General features: G+C 34.4%; 2 protein-coding genes across 2 annotated transcripts in view; one reads left to right on the forward strand and one right to left on the reverse strand.

The window, feature by feature from the left end:
• Positions 1-16,322, forward strand: part of LOC116345062 (vacuolar protein sorting-associated protein 13) — a 65,611-nt gene that overhangs the window by 3,952 nt on the left and 45,337 nt on the right. Inside the window, exons 3-35 of the mRNA XM_031774109.1 lie at positions 3,461-4,105; positions 4,190-4,332; positions 4,402-4,480; positions 4,543-4,911; positions 4,992-5,259; positions 5,345-5,602; positions 5,679-5,831; positions 5,908-6,355; positions 6,424-6,574; positions 6,635-6,866; positions 6,931-7,567; positions 7,643-7,798; positions 7,874-8,119; positions 8,187-8,414; positions 8,505-8,607; positions 9,444-9,518; positions 9,748-9,921; positions 9,994-10,141; positions 10,232-10,494; positions 10,569-10,699; positions 10,812-11,037; positions 11,129-11,463; positions 11,531-12,310; positions 12,379-12,999; positions 13,064-13,191; positions 13,260-13,347; positions 13,588-13,632; positions 13,875-14,078; positions 14,148-14,426; positions 14,543-14,944; positions 15,330-15,804; positions 15,920-16,092; positions 16,176-16,320. Coding sequence (XP_031629969.1) covers positions 3,461-4,105; positions 4,190-4,332; positions 4,402-4,480; positions 4,543-4,911; positions 4,992-5,259; positions 5,345-5,602; positions 5,679-5,831; positions 5,908-6,355; positions 6,424-6,574; positions 6,635-6,866; positions 6,931-7,567; positions 7,643-7,798; positions 7,874-8,119; positions 8,187-8,414; positions 8,505-8,607; positions 9,444-9,518; positions 9,748-9,921; positions 9,994-10,141; positions 10,232-10,494; positions 10,569-10,699; positions 10,812-11,037; positions 11,129-11,463; positions 11,531-12,310; positions 12,379-12,999; positions 13,064-13,191; positions 13,260-13,347; positions 13,588-13,632; positions 13,875-14,078; positions 14,148-14,426; positions 14,543-14,944; positions 15,330-15,804; positions 15,920-16,092; positions 16,176-16,320 — 8,808 coding nt within the window. The remainder of the gene's footprint in view (positions 1-3,460; positions 4,106-4,189; positions 4,333-4,401; positions 4,481-4,542; positions 4,912-4,991; positions 5,260-5,344; positions 5,603-5,678; positions 5,832-5,907; positions 6,356-6,423; positions 6,575-6,634; positions 6,867-6,930; positions 7,568-7,642; positions 7,799-7,873; positions 8,120-8,186; positions 8,415-8,504; positions 8,608-9,443; positions 9,519-9,747; positions 9,922-9,993; positions 10,142-10,231; positions 10,495-10,568; positions 10,700-10,811; positions 11,038-11,128; positions 11,464-11,530; positions 12,311-12,378; positions 13,000-13,063; positions 13,192-13,259; positions 13,348-13,587; positions 13,633-13,874; positions 14,079-14,147; positions 14,427-14,542; positions 14,945-15,329; positions 15,805-15,919; positions 16,093-16,175; positions 16,321-16,322) is intronic.
• Positions 524-3,258, reverse strand: LOC116345462 (UDP-galactose transporter senju). Its single transcript, XM_031774867.1, has 4 exons — positions 2,887-3,258; positions 2,622-2,739; positions 2,259-2,445; positions 524-2,099 (listed from the first exon to the last, which is right to left on the reverse strand). The coding sequence occupies exons 1-4, from the start codon at positions 2,972-2,974 to the stop codon at positions 1,347-1,349; spliced, it is 1,146 nt and encodes a 381-aa protein (XP_031630727.1). The 5' UTR covers positions 2,975-3,258; the 3' UTR covers positions 524-1,346.

Consider the following 16,322-nt stretch of genomic DNA (forward strand, 5'->3'; position numbering starts at 1 on the left):
TTTGTTTGAAAACGAGTTACGGCGCTTCTAAACGAAATATTTAAAACAATAAACATAATGTAAAGTAAAACGGCATGATTAGAAAATGTCATAGAATTTAAATTTTATTGTTATTCATGAAAAGAAAAAACGTTGTACAATCTGATTCAGATGGTTATGAAAAATTATTACTAAAATTCTTTGAATTTTGTTCACAGTACATTAGACGTACTATTCACATATTATTCTTGCGATAATTTTTCTTTATTTTATGTCATATTTCACATAAAATATATTCAACGGTAATTTTTTTGTTAGTTTTTAAATTTCAATCCACCACTTTGCCGAGGAAATAACTGCGGAAATAATGATATTGCCACTCATTCAACCAAAAGTCACACACAAAATCATTTGCCGTTGAACTGTATTAAATTCGTTTGATAGAGAAAAAAAACATAGAAATGCTTTTAATCCATTATATCCGTAAATAATTGCACGATAAATATTACAAGCTACAGAAGATTGAACAAAACAAACACCAATATTTAAAAAACGATAACCAGAAATTGTGATTTATTGATTTAGTTTGAAGTGCATTTTTCACCTGAATTTTATGAAAGAAATCCATGTGGCTGAAAAATCATTAATTAGATATTGTACAAATGTGTTCCTTATCAGTTGGAATATCACATGTGGCTGAGTTCAGTCCCGTTTTTCATGCGAGTGAAATAGAGGACTAACCACCACATTAATTCACAGAAGTGAAACAAAATATCCTCTCATTCACTTTTAAACAAATAGGAACTGACCTCAACACATGCCATATTTTTGTTGGCTGAACATATCTTAGCACAATGTCCGAATTTTTTTTTCCCGTTCGTTGTTTATGGTTGACTGGTTCACTTATTTTACTACAAAACCAATAAGTTTGTAATTAAATAGTAGTTTTCATTAGGCTGTCTATTGAAATAAATAGATTATTTTTTGTGATACATCTTTTGGGCAAGTACAATGCAAATAACAAAAATTAAAGAAATTAAAAAAAAAGCATTTTTTGTGACGCAAAAAAAATTAACAAATACGAAAAATAACACACATTCACGCTTCGTGTAAGATGAATATCCCAAACGCACACACACATTGAATCATTACTTTGTTTGGATATTATCCTTTGTCTCTTTAAAAGATAGTTCAGTGGCCGATAAAAACCACTTAAAATGTATACATATCACTGAATAAAAACTGGTCCAAATAATCTGAATATTTGCGTCAAAGAAACTTATACTGATAGAGTCTGACTCTCAATTAAAGCACCAAATTTGTTGTATAGCCATAGTTGTCTTAGTTGTTGTTCAAACACACTTTTTTTACACGATGTCATGATTGTCCTTTAATAGTTCGACGCTTTCATGTGGGCATTCATCGTGTTCTTTTGTTCGTTTGTTGTTTGTAATATTGTTTATAACGGGACTCAATGAATAGAAATAGATGGCAAACGAGACAACAGCTATTGATATTGTTGTATTCGTATGAATTGGAATATTAAATAATAGATAGCATAAAATTGCGGTGAATAATAGTTCTAAGGCACTGGCAAATGTTTTAAGAATTGAATTTAAGTAACGCAAAAAGAAACTGGTAACAATTCCAATCGCCGCATTATTTAAAATTATAATAATCACATTGAACGTGAACACGGTTTTTAAATTGGCCATATTAATGGCATCCATTGAATTTCCCTGAAGTATTAATAATACTACGTTACATACGATTGAATCAACGTACATAAATACATTTTGTACGTAAATATTAACGCGAGCGCCAACATTTTTCAGTAAATATTCATTGTACACGCCAGCCAAACATGAGCATATCAATTGAATAAAAATATAAACGGCATCTATGCTGAGATCAAATCCAGTTGTATTTTTGTTCGAAAAAGTGGCATTCTTCGCGTTGTTTGTGTTTATCACATCGGTTTTTGTCATTGTCATCGATACACTTGTGTTGCTAGTATTGCTGAACATATCACCGAAATTTAACTGCTTCACCATGCATCCAAGCGTCAATAATAGCAATGAAAACCATTGTCGTCGTGTTAATATCTTGTGGAATATCACCTACATGCAAACGAGACAGAGTGCAAACGATAATAATTCGAAACAGATTCAGTATTGAGAAGAAAATGCATATGGATCTAAATAGATGACGACATTCGTGTATTGACATCAAATAAAAGCCAATTGACCCTTTTGACAAATTACACAATTCAAGCTCACCTGAAATAAAACTCCCGTTATTACAACTCGAAATTGAAGCAGTAAATAGTATGTCGTTGGATCGAATGTTGATAAATTTTTAAATGTTAAATTATTGTAGATACAATACAAAAGTGACGGTATGAAGTATAGCAATAGCAAATGCTTGTTGTCAATTGTTTCCTTAACTAACTTTGTAGCCGGATCACTGCAAAAAAAAAGATACATCGCAAAAAAATATATATGTATGAGTATATATCCGTTTCAGTGTTATCACACTTTGATATTGAAGTGTTCTATTTCTTAAATGCGGTTGTGGGTTGAATGGCCGTCACTTGATATGACACGCGACAGAAGTTAAAGTCGAAAAATGTTGATATATACCTTCTACAATATAATCCAACCGATGCAATTAATTTAACCAGTTCAGTGATTAAAACCACACAAATTGTATTATAACTGTAATTACTGGATTCATCTTGTGAGGCCGTCACCAAAATACCTGAAATGAATCCAAAACAAAATCAATTTTGAACGGAATTTTTTGATTTTTCGGACGATAAAAATGTATAAAAGAACAATAGATTGCATAGCAATTTGTCATTCATTTTATTATCTTTTCGTCTCTTTCTCACTCTTTATTTCCTACCTTGACTGATGAACAAACTCATATAGGCGACGAAAATGCATAGTGCTGTTTTTGTTGGAAAAACTTCTGACCAAATTATGCCGCCCATCTTATTCGCTCGGTTTTTGTCGCTTTGCGTTGATTTGTACAATCGATTCGATTCTCACGTTTTGAATATCATTCTTGAATTATTATTTTTTTTATTGCAAAGGAATATTACTTATTTTTTTATCACCACCACCTAGATTCTTATCTGGGTTTTTTCCCATTCAAATTCAATAAAAACATAGAATCAACCATTCGTATTTTTTACACATTTAGTACAAACACTTCGGTTTCACTGACTTCATAGCTCCAAATTCATGTGGCTAATTTGACAGCTCTATACATGTATTGAATATGTCTACTTCAATGCGTCGAACGAACTCGACGTTTTTATTCGATACGATACGCAAAGTCACATTTCTATGTGAATCCCTATTGGAAAAATTTGAATAAAAACCGCTTTAAAATATGTGGCCACATTTTGACATTTTCTTTTTAATACTAACATCAACAATTGCAAAAAAATGATTGTTTTTTTTTAATATTTAAGGTGATGTCGTATTGAAAAATTTGCAGCTTAAACAAAGCGCATTGAAAGAATTAGATTTGCCCGTTCAATTAGCTTACGGTCAACTGGGAAAATTAGTTTTAAAAATTCCATGGAAAAATTTATACAGTCTTCCGGTTGAAGCAGATGTTGAAGATTTGTACTTGTTGGTTGCACCAAATCAAGCCGTTAACTATGATGCTGATAAGCAGAAAAAAGTCGAATTGGATACGAAAAAAGGTGAACTATCCAAATTGGATGAGGCCAGAAAACGTGAATTGGAAAAGGACAAGCCAAAGGCTGATAAAACATTTACCGAAAAACTAGTCGCACAAATCATTAACAATGTACAAATACGCATTCGAAACGTACACATTCGGTATGAGGATCGTTCAACATCGACCATACCATTTGCGCTTGGTATCACATTGGGCGCACTTGAAGTTCAAACCACCGATGCTGATTGGAATACGGCTTTTGTATCCGAAGCGCTCAGCAAAATATTCAAAGTGGCTAAACTTGATGGATTAGCGGTATACATGAATTGCAATACACCATTATTCCAAAGTCGATCGACCAATGAATTTACACAATTGTTTATGGACACAATTGCTACAAGTGAATCACGACCGGAAAATTTTACATACGGTATGTTGTTATCTAATAGATTCTTAAGAAAATTTTAAAGTCATCGAATGATGTTCCTCTTTTTTTTTTAAAAATGGAATTTAGTTCTTGGACCCATCACATCTGTGGCCAAACTGAAGTTGAACATGAATCCAGAATTGGATTCTCCACCATTTGAAGTGCCCAAAGTTGATTTATACTTGGAAATGGAGAAATTGGCCGTTGGCATCACTCGAGCACAGTATCAGGTATGTTAATGAATTTAGGTGATAAGTTTGAGAGAGATTTTTATTCTTTTTTTTTTGTTTCTTTTACAGCGACTCATTGAACTGGCCGATGGAATGGGTTCAATGACAAGAGGAATACCATACAGAAAATTCAGACCATTCAATACACGTAAGTAAATGAATCGATTGAGATAAAAGAATTATCCTTTAATTCCTTTCTATTTTATGTAGCTTATAAAGGAAATTCAAAACTTTGGTGGAAGTTTGCATACAATTGTGTTATGGAAACAGAAATAAAACGACGCAAACGTGATTGGTCATGGGAAAATATGAAACAACATGTGAATATGTGTCGAACGTATGCAGATGCATATCGAACGAAATTGACAGCAAAGAAGCTTACAAACGATATACAACAATGCCTTGATCATCATGAAGAGCATTTGGATCTGTTCAATTTGGTATTGATTCGTAAGCGTGTCAATTTTGAAGTTGAACAGTCGGGCATATTACAAAAGCCAACAGTCCAAGCTGGTTGGTTTTCCAGTTGGTGGGGAGGTGGAAAAAGCGATGAACCAGCTGACAAGGATAAAGATATTTGTAAGTTGATCACATTTGGCACCGAAATAAATGCAAACTAATTTTTAAAAAATCTCCCATCCAATCTAAACAATGAACAGTGAATCAATTTAAAACGGCCATGACCAATGAAGAAAAAGCAAAATTGTATGAAGCAATTGGTTATAGTGAAGGTGTAGTGGATCTTCAGTTGCCCGAAGAATATGTGGCAATAACAATGCATTTTAATTTGAAATTGTTGGAGATATGTGTTCGCAATGAAATCGTCAAGCCAACCGATTTGGAAATGTCATTGTCAAACGTGTTATCATTACAAGTGTCGGGAGTCTCTTGTGAAATTGACCAACGTCCCGCCTCATCTGGCCTCAAGTAAGACATTTTATCAGAAGAAAATGTTAAGCAATTGCGAAATAGTTACGAAATCAAAACATGCTTAAAATTCATATTATTTCAGACTTGATTTAAAAATGAGAGAATTCACTGTATTTGGTTACAAACAATCCGACTACTTGCCAGTTATGGTAAAATCGATATTGGAATCAACGACCGACAGTTCACTGTTGGATATTAAATTTGAGATGAATCCATTGGACAAGCAGTGCGATCAACGGGTCGACGTTTATGCTTGCCCATTGCAAATCGTCTATGATGCTGAAACAATTATTCAGCTATTACAAGTGTTCAAAATGCCTTCAAATGCAAACTTATCAGAGTAAGTTAAATACAAAACATTATTGGACGTATTTCGAGCTATTTATTTCAACTGTTTTGTGCTCGGTGTGTATTAGATTGACGGACGCTGCCGCAGATAAATTGTCAAATTTCAAAGAACGATCAGCAACTGGTATACAATACGTTATTGAAAAGCATACACGGCTTGAAGTGAACGTATCCGTTCAACCAAACTACGTTATTGTTCCGTACGGTGGAAAATATATTGAGTAAGTCGTTTGAAAAAAAAAAGGTAAATTTTCATTATAAGCAAGTTTTTAATGAAATTCATTTGAATCGTTACAGAAATAAGGTCCCATTAATGATCATCAGTTTGGGTAGTATTTTGTTGAAATCAGATCCAAGAATTGAAGAAAGAGATGTGGCCGCTATGCATGGCGCTGGTGCCACATCTGAAGACATCTTAAAAACAATGATGGACCAAGCCTATGACAAATTTAATTTGAACATTGACAATATTCAGATTTTATTAGCTAAACCATGTGATCATTGGCAAGATGCGTTGACTCAGGGCAAAATATCTCGTCTTCATTTATTAGAACCGACATCATTGCAAGTTAAAGCCGCCTTATGTGTGGTCGATGACGATCCACGTCTTCCAAAAACGAGATTACACGCAAAAATTCCAAGCGTTGGTGTTTCAGTTACAGAACAAAAAGTCCTTGATGCACTGTCACTAGCAACAAGTATACCGTTGCCGGAAGGCGATACAACACCAATGCCTTTGAACAAAGTAAGTTCAACAAACAAAAAAAAATGAAAAACCATTACTTATCAAATAATGCGAATGAATGATTTCAGGAGAGTTTATTGGTTGCGTCAAGCATGTCGTTAAAACGGTATTTAGATGAACGACAGTCAAAGCCAAAAATTTTGGAAAATAAACAACGGGACATTTCCGAAGAAGAAATCACTCAATACACCGATTTGGAATTTGGTTTCGAGCTTAACGGTAATAAACTACATAAAATACACAAAAATTCATTTTAAATAAATTCGCTTTTTCTTCCAGAGGTTTCAATAAAGATATTTAAAGACTCCGAACAACTGTTTTCACCAAAATCACCTGGATCAGGTGATGAGACCTCAACAGAAGAATATGCATCAGCAACATGTACGATTTCAACTGAAGGATCGATATCCGAATTGGAATCAATTGGTTTGCCAAAGCAATTGGCATTTTCAATAAAACAATTGGAAATGGCGGTAACTCAACGAACCTATGATTTGAAGGTGTCGATGAAGTGAGAATTCATAAACTTATGCTTAATTTATTTCTTCGTCTGTAAATCATATTTTTATTTGTAGACTTGGCGCAATCTCAATGGCTCAATATCATCATCCAATCGCAACGCCAAATGAACAGAAGAAAATCACAATGATTGAAACACCACGATATGCCGAAACAAATGACTATCTCTTATCGCTATTCTATACAAATGCAAATAAAGATTCGCCAGAATTCACAACCAAATATAAATCAACCGAACAAATGGTTGAAATTAATTTTACCATTTTAATATTGCGGTTGCATCAAGAGGGTCTTACCGAAATTTTACAATTTGCCAACAATTTCCAAACGAAAATGGAGGCAATTTTGAATAAAAATAATGGTTATCATATGGCATCGGCCGGACCGCCATTGGAAACAATTGCCGAAGTTGATGAGCATCCAGAAGAAGAAGATGAGACCAGAGTTGAACAGAAAGTAATAAAGAGAAACACCAAAAAATCGGCAACAGTTGTCGATAGCATTAAAGTTAAAGTCGTTGCGAAAATGGAACAAGTTGCCATTGAAATTGAAAATGAAAACCGACCAATTACCAATTTAAAAATCGAAAATCTAAACGCCGGTGTTATTATGAAGACATCGTATACCGAACTCACACTCAAACTGCAAGACATTGTTGTTAAAGATTTGAACACCGAAACCATTCATTCCACGGTAATTTGTTAATCGATTGTTCTATTTATTATGCTCGTACTGGTGTCATTTAATGTTTATTTAAAAAAAAAATAGATTTTAACGGTGATTGGCGGTGATGCATTGTCATGTCAAATTGTTCTGTTCAATTTGGAAGAAACTTCTGTCTATAATAGCGACGATATGAAAATTGATGTTTCTATGGGATGCGTTAAAATTGTCTTCTTGAATTGGTTCGTCAATTCAGTGTTGGTATGGAAAATTAAAACATTTCTGAAATTAAAATCGTTTAAAAATGATTTCGTCTCTTTTTTTTGTGGTGCCTAGAATTTCTTGGATAATTTCCAAGCCGCACAACAAGCGATTGCTGATGCAAGTGCTATTGCTGCCGAAACAGCCAAACAAAATATGGTCGAAGCATATTCAAATGCAAAACGAATGCTATTGAATGTTCGCATAAAGGCCCCCATTATCGTTGTACCGGTTGACTCAAAATCGCTTCAAGCCATTTCCATCGATTTGGGTCACTTGTGCATCACCAATCGGTGTTCAAACATACCAAATTCGGCGGTGGTAAGCAAAAACAGCTGTTCAGTACAATTGAAACACACTAACATTTACAATATTTTCATGCATTCAGGCTGATCGCAGTCCGGCCATTTTGGATGAAATGAAATTGGAATTGAAAGATATGCAAATTTCAAAAGTGGAAATTATTCAAGCAGGCGGCACTGAAGATGGTTTAAAACATGATGATAACATTTTGAATCCAACATCATTTGCGCTCATTATCAAGCGAAATCTGTCATCCGGTTGGTATAAGGAAATTCCCGAGCTTGATATTTCGGGTCGTTTGAAGAGCATTGTTGTAAGTATACAGAAAATTGATTTTTTTAACAACGGAGAAAACGTCAAGTATTTAATTGCATGAATGCATTGCATTTCCCTTCCATCATAGATGAACCTATTAAGTACCGATTACCAGTTGCTAATGTCGATACTCTCTAAAAATATGACCGAAGGAGCCAATGAAAGAGTTGTCGTTCAAAAACCGGAAATAGGTAAATTTGTGTTTTCTATTGCCATTGCTTATTGAATGTATAATATAATGGAGTGCCGTTTTACCTTTTATTTGGCTTTTGTTGGATTTTTAAGTTTGTCTTATATAAGTTTATTCGGGGTTGTGATTGTGCAATTGATTTTGTTCACATAATTTTAACCAACAATCCTGCACCCTTGTATATAATGATTACGATTTCTCTGGTGACATTTATTTCAAATATAATTTTACTGGATGGTTGGGAATACTGAGAAATAGATATATTTAGACTTTGGAACGAATTGGTCGACCCTGTCGTGGTATTTTGGTATTTAAAGTTTTTATTTTAAAAATATTTGATGTCATGGTCATATTCGGATTCCTTGTCCCAAAACCATGGGCCGGACATCATGGTGATTTGTGTTAGAAAATTAAGCGAATCTCATGTGATTGGAAAAAAGTGAATGTGAGACTCCTCCCGAGTTTTCATTAAAGTTTAACACCGCCATACAAATAATCGCAATGTGGTGTTATATTTCAATAAAATCTCTGGGGAAGTCTCATATTTATTCTTGAACTTTCACATAAATTCATCAATCATACTGTAAAATCACATTTGAATCCATATCACTAGAGATGGTATAGTATATTATATTTTGGCGGACCTTTTATTTTATATTACCTTCTAGATTTACTTTATTATTTGAGTTTTTTTTATATATTTTTATATATAGTTATTTTTTATTTAATATGCTTTTATTCCGCCTCTTTTAATGCTCATTCACCTCCACATTCACTATTGCAATAACCCACCATCCCAATAACCCGAAAAAAAAAAACAATCATTTATCAAAATAGTAACAACACCGACGAGTACCGCGCAAGTTCATTTTACCGATGCTGATGAATTCAGTGTGCTCGCAACTGGTAAAGGTTAGTAATAAAGCTAGTCTATTTGCCTAAATACAAATATTTGAAATGAAACTTAAGTTAATGAATTATAGTGGTTAGTATTATTTGGCGCTTTGTTTGACTTTTAACTTTGCTTTTGATTTGGCTTGTTTGAGAGAATTTTTGATGGAAAACTTAATTCAATTTTTTATTTGCCATTATGGTTGATGGAAAGTGAAATAAAACATTTATTAAATTTCCTTTGAATCAGAATTATCGCGGTCATCGAAACGTGTTACAACAAAGAGCACGAAATCAATAAAGCCAAAGACAAGCAGCGCAGAAAATCAAGTCGTCGCAAGTAATGATAAATCAAAGAAAAAAATTGATACATTCTTGCAGTTCACCTTCCAAATGGATTCGATCGTTTTGAACTTATACACAGGTAAATGATGGTGCATGACTTAATGACAAAGTTAAACAACAAATTCATAAATCCTTTTTTATGTTGATTTAGTTCCCGGTCAAGGTCTTGCTTCATTCGGTATACATTTCTTATCGCTCAAAGGATGCAAACTTGTTGATGAATCATTGAGCGCATCGATTGTATTATGTGATGTACAACTTGACGATATTCGTCCGGATCGACAAAACTTTATTACAAAGTTAGTTTGAATTCAATTCAAAGAGAAATTGCAGTGAAGTGCAGTCTGTTTGTCCGAATAAAAGTTATTGATGTTATTTTCCTAATTTAGATTCATGAAGAAAAAAGAAATCGAAGCCCCGTTGAATAGTAGCGTTTCGGATAAATTGCCAGCTTCGCAATCGTCATCGAACTCGATGGTTGACATTGTTGTGCGCATGCAGCAAGACGATACATTTGCCAATCTCAAAGTGTCAAGTTTCGATTTGATTCTGTCCTTGGAATTCTTGTTGAAAATTGCACAATTTGTGACTGTTCCCGATGATGGGAAACCAGTGACCACAGTGGCAGGTACAACAACTGCTGCGGCTAAACGTAAGACGATCATTATAATTGAAAGATTTTTTGTTGGTATTTATTACATTGCTTGATTTTCTTCGTTATTTTAGCGACCGAAGTGGTTCCGGCAACCGAAACCGATCCAAATAAAAAGATAACCGTTTTAATAAACATTGAACAGCCTGACATCATTCTCGTTGAAGCAATGGATGACATTAATTGCCTGGCATTGATATTGAATGTTAGTTTAGTATTTTTTTTTTTTGGTTTTTACATATGGTGACACTGTTATACACTCACACTTGATTAATTCTGTGGTATGGTATCTTTTTTTTTTTGTTAAATGTAAACAGACCCAAATGGCACTGCGCGTTCGTATGCAAGGCGACAAACAAGTGATCGAAGGCGAAATCGCTGATTTGAAATTTTATCTGTGCGAATTTAATCCGGCCAGACGAAATGCAACCAAACACTTTATCATTCAACCATGTACAATTAGTTTGCATGGAAATACACCTGAAGCGCATGGCATGAATATTAGTCTGTCGACGAGTGATATTCGGATTAATGTTTCACCCGGTATGCGTTGTTCGCTTCAAATTTAGATTTGGGTCAAAGAGACATATCATAAGGTTGAGTTCAATGTGGTTTTTTTTTCGTTTCTTTCTAGCTATTATTGAAATCATTAGCAAGGCAATGTCAACTGTAACAACAACAGAAGCGAAAAATGAAAGTATCATCGAAGAATTGCCCGATCACTCTGATTTGTGGGAAGTTCAAAAGTATCAAGAAGACGATTTTTGGTTTTTGAAAGTTGAAGAAGCCCAAGATACACTTACTGCCGCCGAATACTTTCAGCCAATTGCTGATCGGAAACCGGAAGTGTGCATTGTTGAAGTGCCTTCCATTGTTATTGTCATCGAAACCGGTTTTGGTTATTACACGTATCCGATGCTAGTTATTGAAACCAAAATGAATGCCGAAATTCGCGACTGGAGCTCTGATGTACGTTTTTTTTACCAAAGAAAGTAGAATCAAATGTTCATGTTTAAATGTTCTTCTTTACATATAGATTTCAATTGAGAGTTCGTTATCATTGGGAATGGCATTTTACAATAGCACACTTGCTGTATGGGAACCATTGATTGAGCCAAACGAACGCGAAAAATCAAATGGTCTAACCGAATATCAGCCATGGGAATTGGCGTTCAATTTAAAAATTGAAAAACCGGTAGAAAATTCGCTCACCGAAAGTGAACCAAAAACAAAGATTCAGATATCATCATCGGACACATTGGAAATGTCGGTTACAAAAACCGGTCTTGATGTACTCCAAGATTTGGGACAAGCATTCTCCGATGCAATTAAACCGCAAGGATTGAATAAACCGGATGTTACAGCACCATATATTGTGGAAAATGATACTGGTTTTGATATCGTCATGAATTTGAAGAAAGGTTCATTGAATTTACATTCATCACACTTACCAAATCCGGATGGTTCGACGAATCATTCATTGGTCGTATTCAATACAACATCAACCGAATTGGATCCAAACGAAATTACAACGTGTAAAATTTCGCCGGGTGGTCGCGCATACTTGCAACCAAAACGTGAACATTCATTGGCCAAAATTACTGCCTTCCTTACAAGCGAAGAGAGCCAATTGCAAGAGACACTTTTGCATGTTCTAATTGGTGAAATCGATAAAGAGATTACATTGCCGGTTCATAAAGCCGATCGACGATACTTTCCATTGTATCGTGATACACATCAAGAACCATGGGGTATTATTTCTCACGTCCACACTGAATATGGTAGCACTATAATCACCATTCATGGCGTATTGAAGGTAAAAAAAAAACAAAACAAAAAATGAATAAATGAGAAAAAACTGATAGCACATTTTCCGTTTCATAGGTTAAAAATCATTTTTCAACTGCTGTCAACATTTTCCGTAAACGAAACGGAGCCCTCATTGAAATTGGCCAAGTTGAACCAGGATCAACATTCAATGTACCATTGCATGCACTCTATGCTACGCACAAAGAATTATTCTTTTCAGTTTCAAATTATAAAACATCAGTTCAAGGCTTCAATTGGAAAGAGAATCCAAGCGATTTTAAATTAATGAAATATTTGCAATGCGATCCGATTCATACATTTGAACCGTTCTATATAACGGCAATTCGTGAACGCGAAGAAGTTTACCATGAAGTGACGACAAAGTATACGATGTTAAGTGCATGCTATGTTATTAATTTGAAACCACCACTTTATCTACGAAATGCATTGCCAATTGATATTCAAATTTCGGTGTCTGGATGCACTGTGTCTCAAATAGAAAGAGAAGCAAAAGAAGCAACGCAAAATAACCATGACGTTGTCAAAGAATTCCGTGGTCCGCATAATGCTAGTCTAACAAAATCCGATTTCCTTGATTGTGGTGAGAAGACTGTGAATCCCGGCGATTTACTACATTTGCCAACAGTTAAAACAACAGCCAAGGAAGGCGAAAGAAGAAGCCTGATTGTGGCCAGAGTAAGTGAATTTTGAAAAATCAAATCTAAAAAGAAACACTCATTCTTTTGCAATTTTCATCTAGTTGGTTCAATATTTGGAAAAAGATTGGTCATGTACTACCGAAGTACCAGCAAATCCACCCGAATTTGCTGTATGGTCATTTAAATCATATGATTCAGACGAAGTAATGTCGATTGAATTGGGTGTCATGTAAGTTTCCATTTAAATGATATACAAACCAAACATGTATCTCACATTTCCATTTTTTCTACTGATAGGTTTGAGAATCGTTTGGGAAGTCTACAAATGACCGTTTACTGTCCATTCTGGATGATAAATAAAACTGGTCTCATGCTCAACTACAGAGTAAGTTATTCAATATTATGTTATATTTAAAAAATAATAATTTAAAAGTGGAATATACACTGCTAGAATGACCAATCATACTTCCCGAACATTTATATATTTATCTTAATATTTATTCTATTTATTGTCACCGAATTTTTCTGAAAAAAAAAAAAATTTTTTTTAACCAAATATCATTGGAATGTTTGTATTGCGTGTGTTTCTTGTTTATCATTCAATCGAAAACTTAATGTGTTAAAGAAATCAAGAAAAACCGAAAAGCATGAGTCTGCTGGCAATGTACAGGTTGGTCGATGTCATTTAAACCGTATATATTAACAAAATGTACAATATTTTCAGTTCGATTTGGTTTAAATGGGTCTTTGATAATTACGCACCCCGTTATTTAGTTGGTTTTCGGTTTTTTAAAACCTTTATTTCGCCTTATTATTATTCCTTTAATTAACCGATAAATGTTGAATAATTGTAAATTCGTCCAACCATTAGCGCATTTGAATCTAATTTATGTTCTGAATTCATCTTTTCAGTCGACCGACGAAAGTGTGAATGTGTTGTATCATCCGCCAGATTGGGAAGGTCCAATACTTTTCTCATATCGTGAAAAAGTATTTTTTGGTAAAAAACGTGCTGCTGTTCGAGTCGAAAATGGCGATTGGAGTGAGAAATTTGCATTGGACGCAGCTGGTTCAACTGGTTTAGTTGAATGCAAAGCGGACGGAGTGAAATATGAAGTAACAATCAAAAATGTCATTCATATACAGATATCAATGTAAAAAATCATTTCTTTTCTTTATACATAGATTGCCGTACACAATACATTGACACATAATTCGCTCACAAAACAAATCACATTTATGCCGTTCTATGTGCTCACCAATAAGGCACCATTTGCAATTCAAGTACAAGAAGAAAAACGTCCAGGCGATCCATGGATTGTCATTGAAACCGATCAAAGTGTTCCATTGTGGCCAAAATCCGATTGTAAACGATTGCATGTTCGAGCCGGTGACGATGAAACGGTGTCAAGACCATTTAAATTCGATGAAGCTCAATGTACTCTGCTTAAGCTCAAAAATCGAGTATGTAGCATACACAAATTGCCATTTCAACAATTTCCCCATATTTGATGACATCATTATTTACTCACTGAAATCTCTTTCTTTTTCTGATTTCTTTTTTTTACTTTCGAATATAGTACGGTGGTATAAATGTTGATGTTCAAGTATCGGAAGGTGGTGTTTATATTCAATTCACGGCATATCATCCGGGCGATGCGCCAGCATTAATCATCAATCATACCGACCAATTGGTAAAGTTCTGGGAAAAGGGAAATGTTAACGAACGTCGATTACAACCATTCGAAAGGATGTTGTATACATGGCAAGATCCAGCCGGTGATCGATTAATTATGTGGGACGATAATGATGGAACAATTGAAAATGATTTGCGTCGGGATGGTTCTAAACCAATACATAGTAATAATGGTGACAGACCATCGTACTGGGTTTCCTTCTTAGATGGAACGCAACGTGTACTATTGTTTACAAACATTGAAGATGTCGCTTTCGGTGCGAACAGTGCCAATCGATTGGATAAGGTAAATTTGAAAAGAAAAAAAAATCACATTATTTGCAAAAGTATGTGTGTATATATGTGTGTTTTTATTTCATTCCGTGTGAATTTTGCATGTGCCAGTAGCTTAGTAATAATTTAGAGTGCTTGATTTTTGCTTTTTTAGATGGGACGTCAGTTAAGAAAACGAGACAAGGTTTTCTTTTAATTTTTTTTTTTTCGCTCAAACTATGCACTTTTTATTCACTTGCACACTTTTTTTACATTTTAATTACAGTTGGAACATTTTTTTATAGAAATTAAATTTATAACTTCCTGTTGCGTTACATTTTCAATTATTTATTTATAATAAAATCAAGTAGATACTTCTATTCAACATTTTACTAATCGAATGTTTCGTTTGCGAATAGGTAACCCAAGAGATTGAAGTTGATATCCATGGTATTGGTTTATCATTGGTCAATAATAACAAGCAATGCGATATAATGTACATTGGAATTGCAAGTTCCGGTGTGATATGGGAAGAGAAAAAGAAAGGAAAATACTTCAAACAAATGAAAATTCAAGAAGTACAAAACCTTGAAGAACGTTTTCAACAGTACTTGCGTAACAAGCAAATGGGCATCGAAGAACACCACTTATACTTTGATGGGGCCGGCAAAATTCCAATTGATTTTGATCATATGATTTTAAGAAAATCACGACCGCGTGAGATCCGACGCACATTCTATCCAGGTTTATGGATTCAATTGAAATCATCACCATATCAATTACAATTACACGCTAAAATCAATCGCATTCAAATCGATAATCAATTGACCGATTGCATTTTCCCAGTTGTATTGGCACCGGTTGCTCCACCAAAAAGTGTTGCCGCCTCAATTGGTATGTATTTGGTCTCTGTATTTTACTTTCAAATTGGAAATACGTTCGATTTTCTTTGAATGCATATGTGATATTGGTTAATGATATCGATTTTAATGCTTCATTTCATTTATAGAGCTCAAACCATTTGTTGAATGTAGCATTGTGCAACGTATCATTCCCCATTCAAACGTAAAACAGTTTAAATATCTCAAAGTGTTGACACAGGAGTTTCATGTTAAGGTCGATTTGTTGTTCATCAATGAAATCGCTGAAATGTTTACGGCTGAATTAACCGACGAAGAAAAGGTAAGATGTTCGTGCCACGTCAATCGAAATTTTATTTGCACGCTACATAAATTATATTTTATTGTTACAATTTTTTTGTGTAGCGAAAGCTGTTCAACAAAGACATACAACAGCACAGTGAACAATTGTCGGCTCTGGTGCTTACACAATCAACTCAGGATCAAAAGAATTTCTACGATCAATTACATTTGGGACCACTGAAAATTCACATTTCATTTTCGATGGCCGGC

This window comes from Contarinia nasturtii, unplaced genomic scaffold (assembly GCF_009176525.2).
Source record: "Contarinia nasturtii isolate CC-2019 unplaced genomic scaffold, AAFC_CNas_1.1 Cnas_scaffold_1240, whole genome shotgun sequence".
NCBI classification, from domain to species: Eukaryota; Metazoa; Arthropoda; class Insecta; order Diptera; family Cecidomyiidae; genus Contarinia; species Contarinia nasturtii.

What these genes read in the sequence shown, in the direction of transcription:
- LOC116345462 (XM_031774867.1), bottom strand. Translation starts at nt 2,974, where the DNA reads ATGGGCGGCATAATTTGGTCAGAAGTTTTTCCAACAAAAACAGCACTA. An exon ending in GAGTTTGTTCATCAGTCAAG is followed by an intron (nt 2,740 to 2,886) that starts GTAGGAAATAAA and finishes GATTCATTTCAG; the next exon opens with GTATTTTGGTGACGGCCTCA. An exon ending in TAACGGGAGTTTTATTTCAG is followed by an intron (nt 2,100 to 2,258) that starts GTGAGCTTGAAT and finishes GTTTGCATGTAG; the next exon opens with GTGATATTCCACAAGATATT.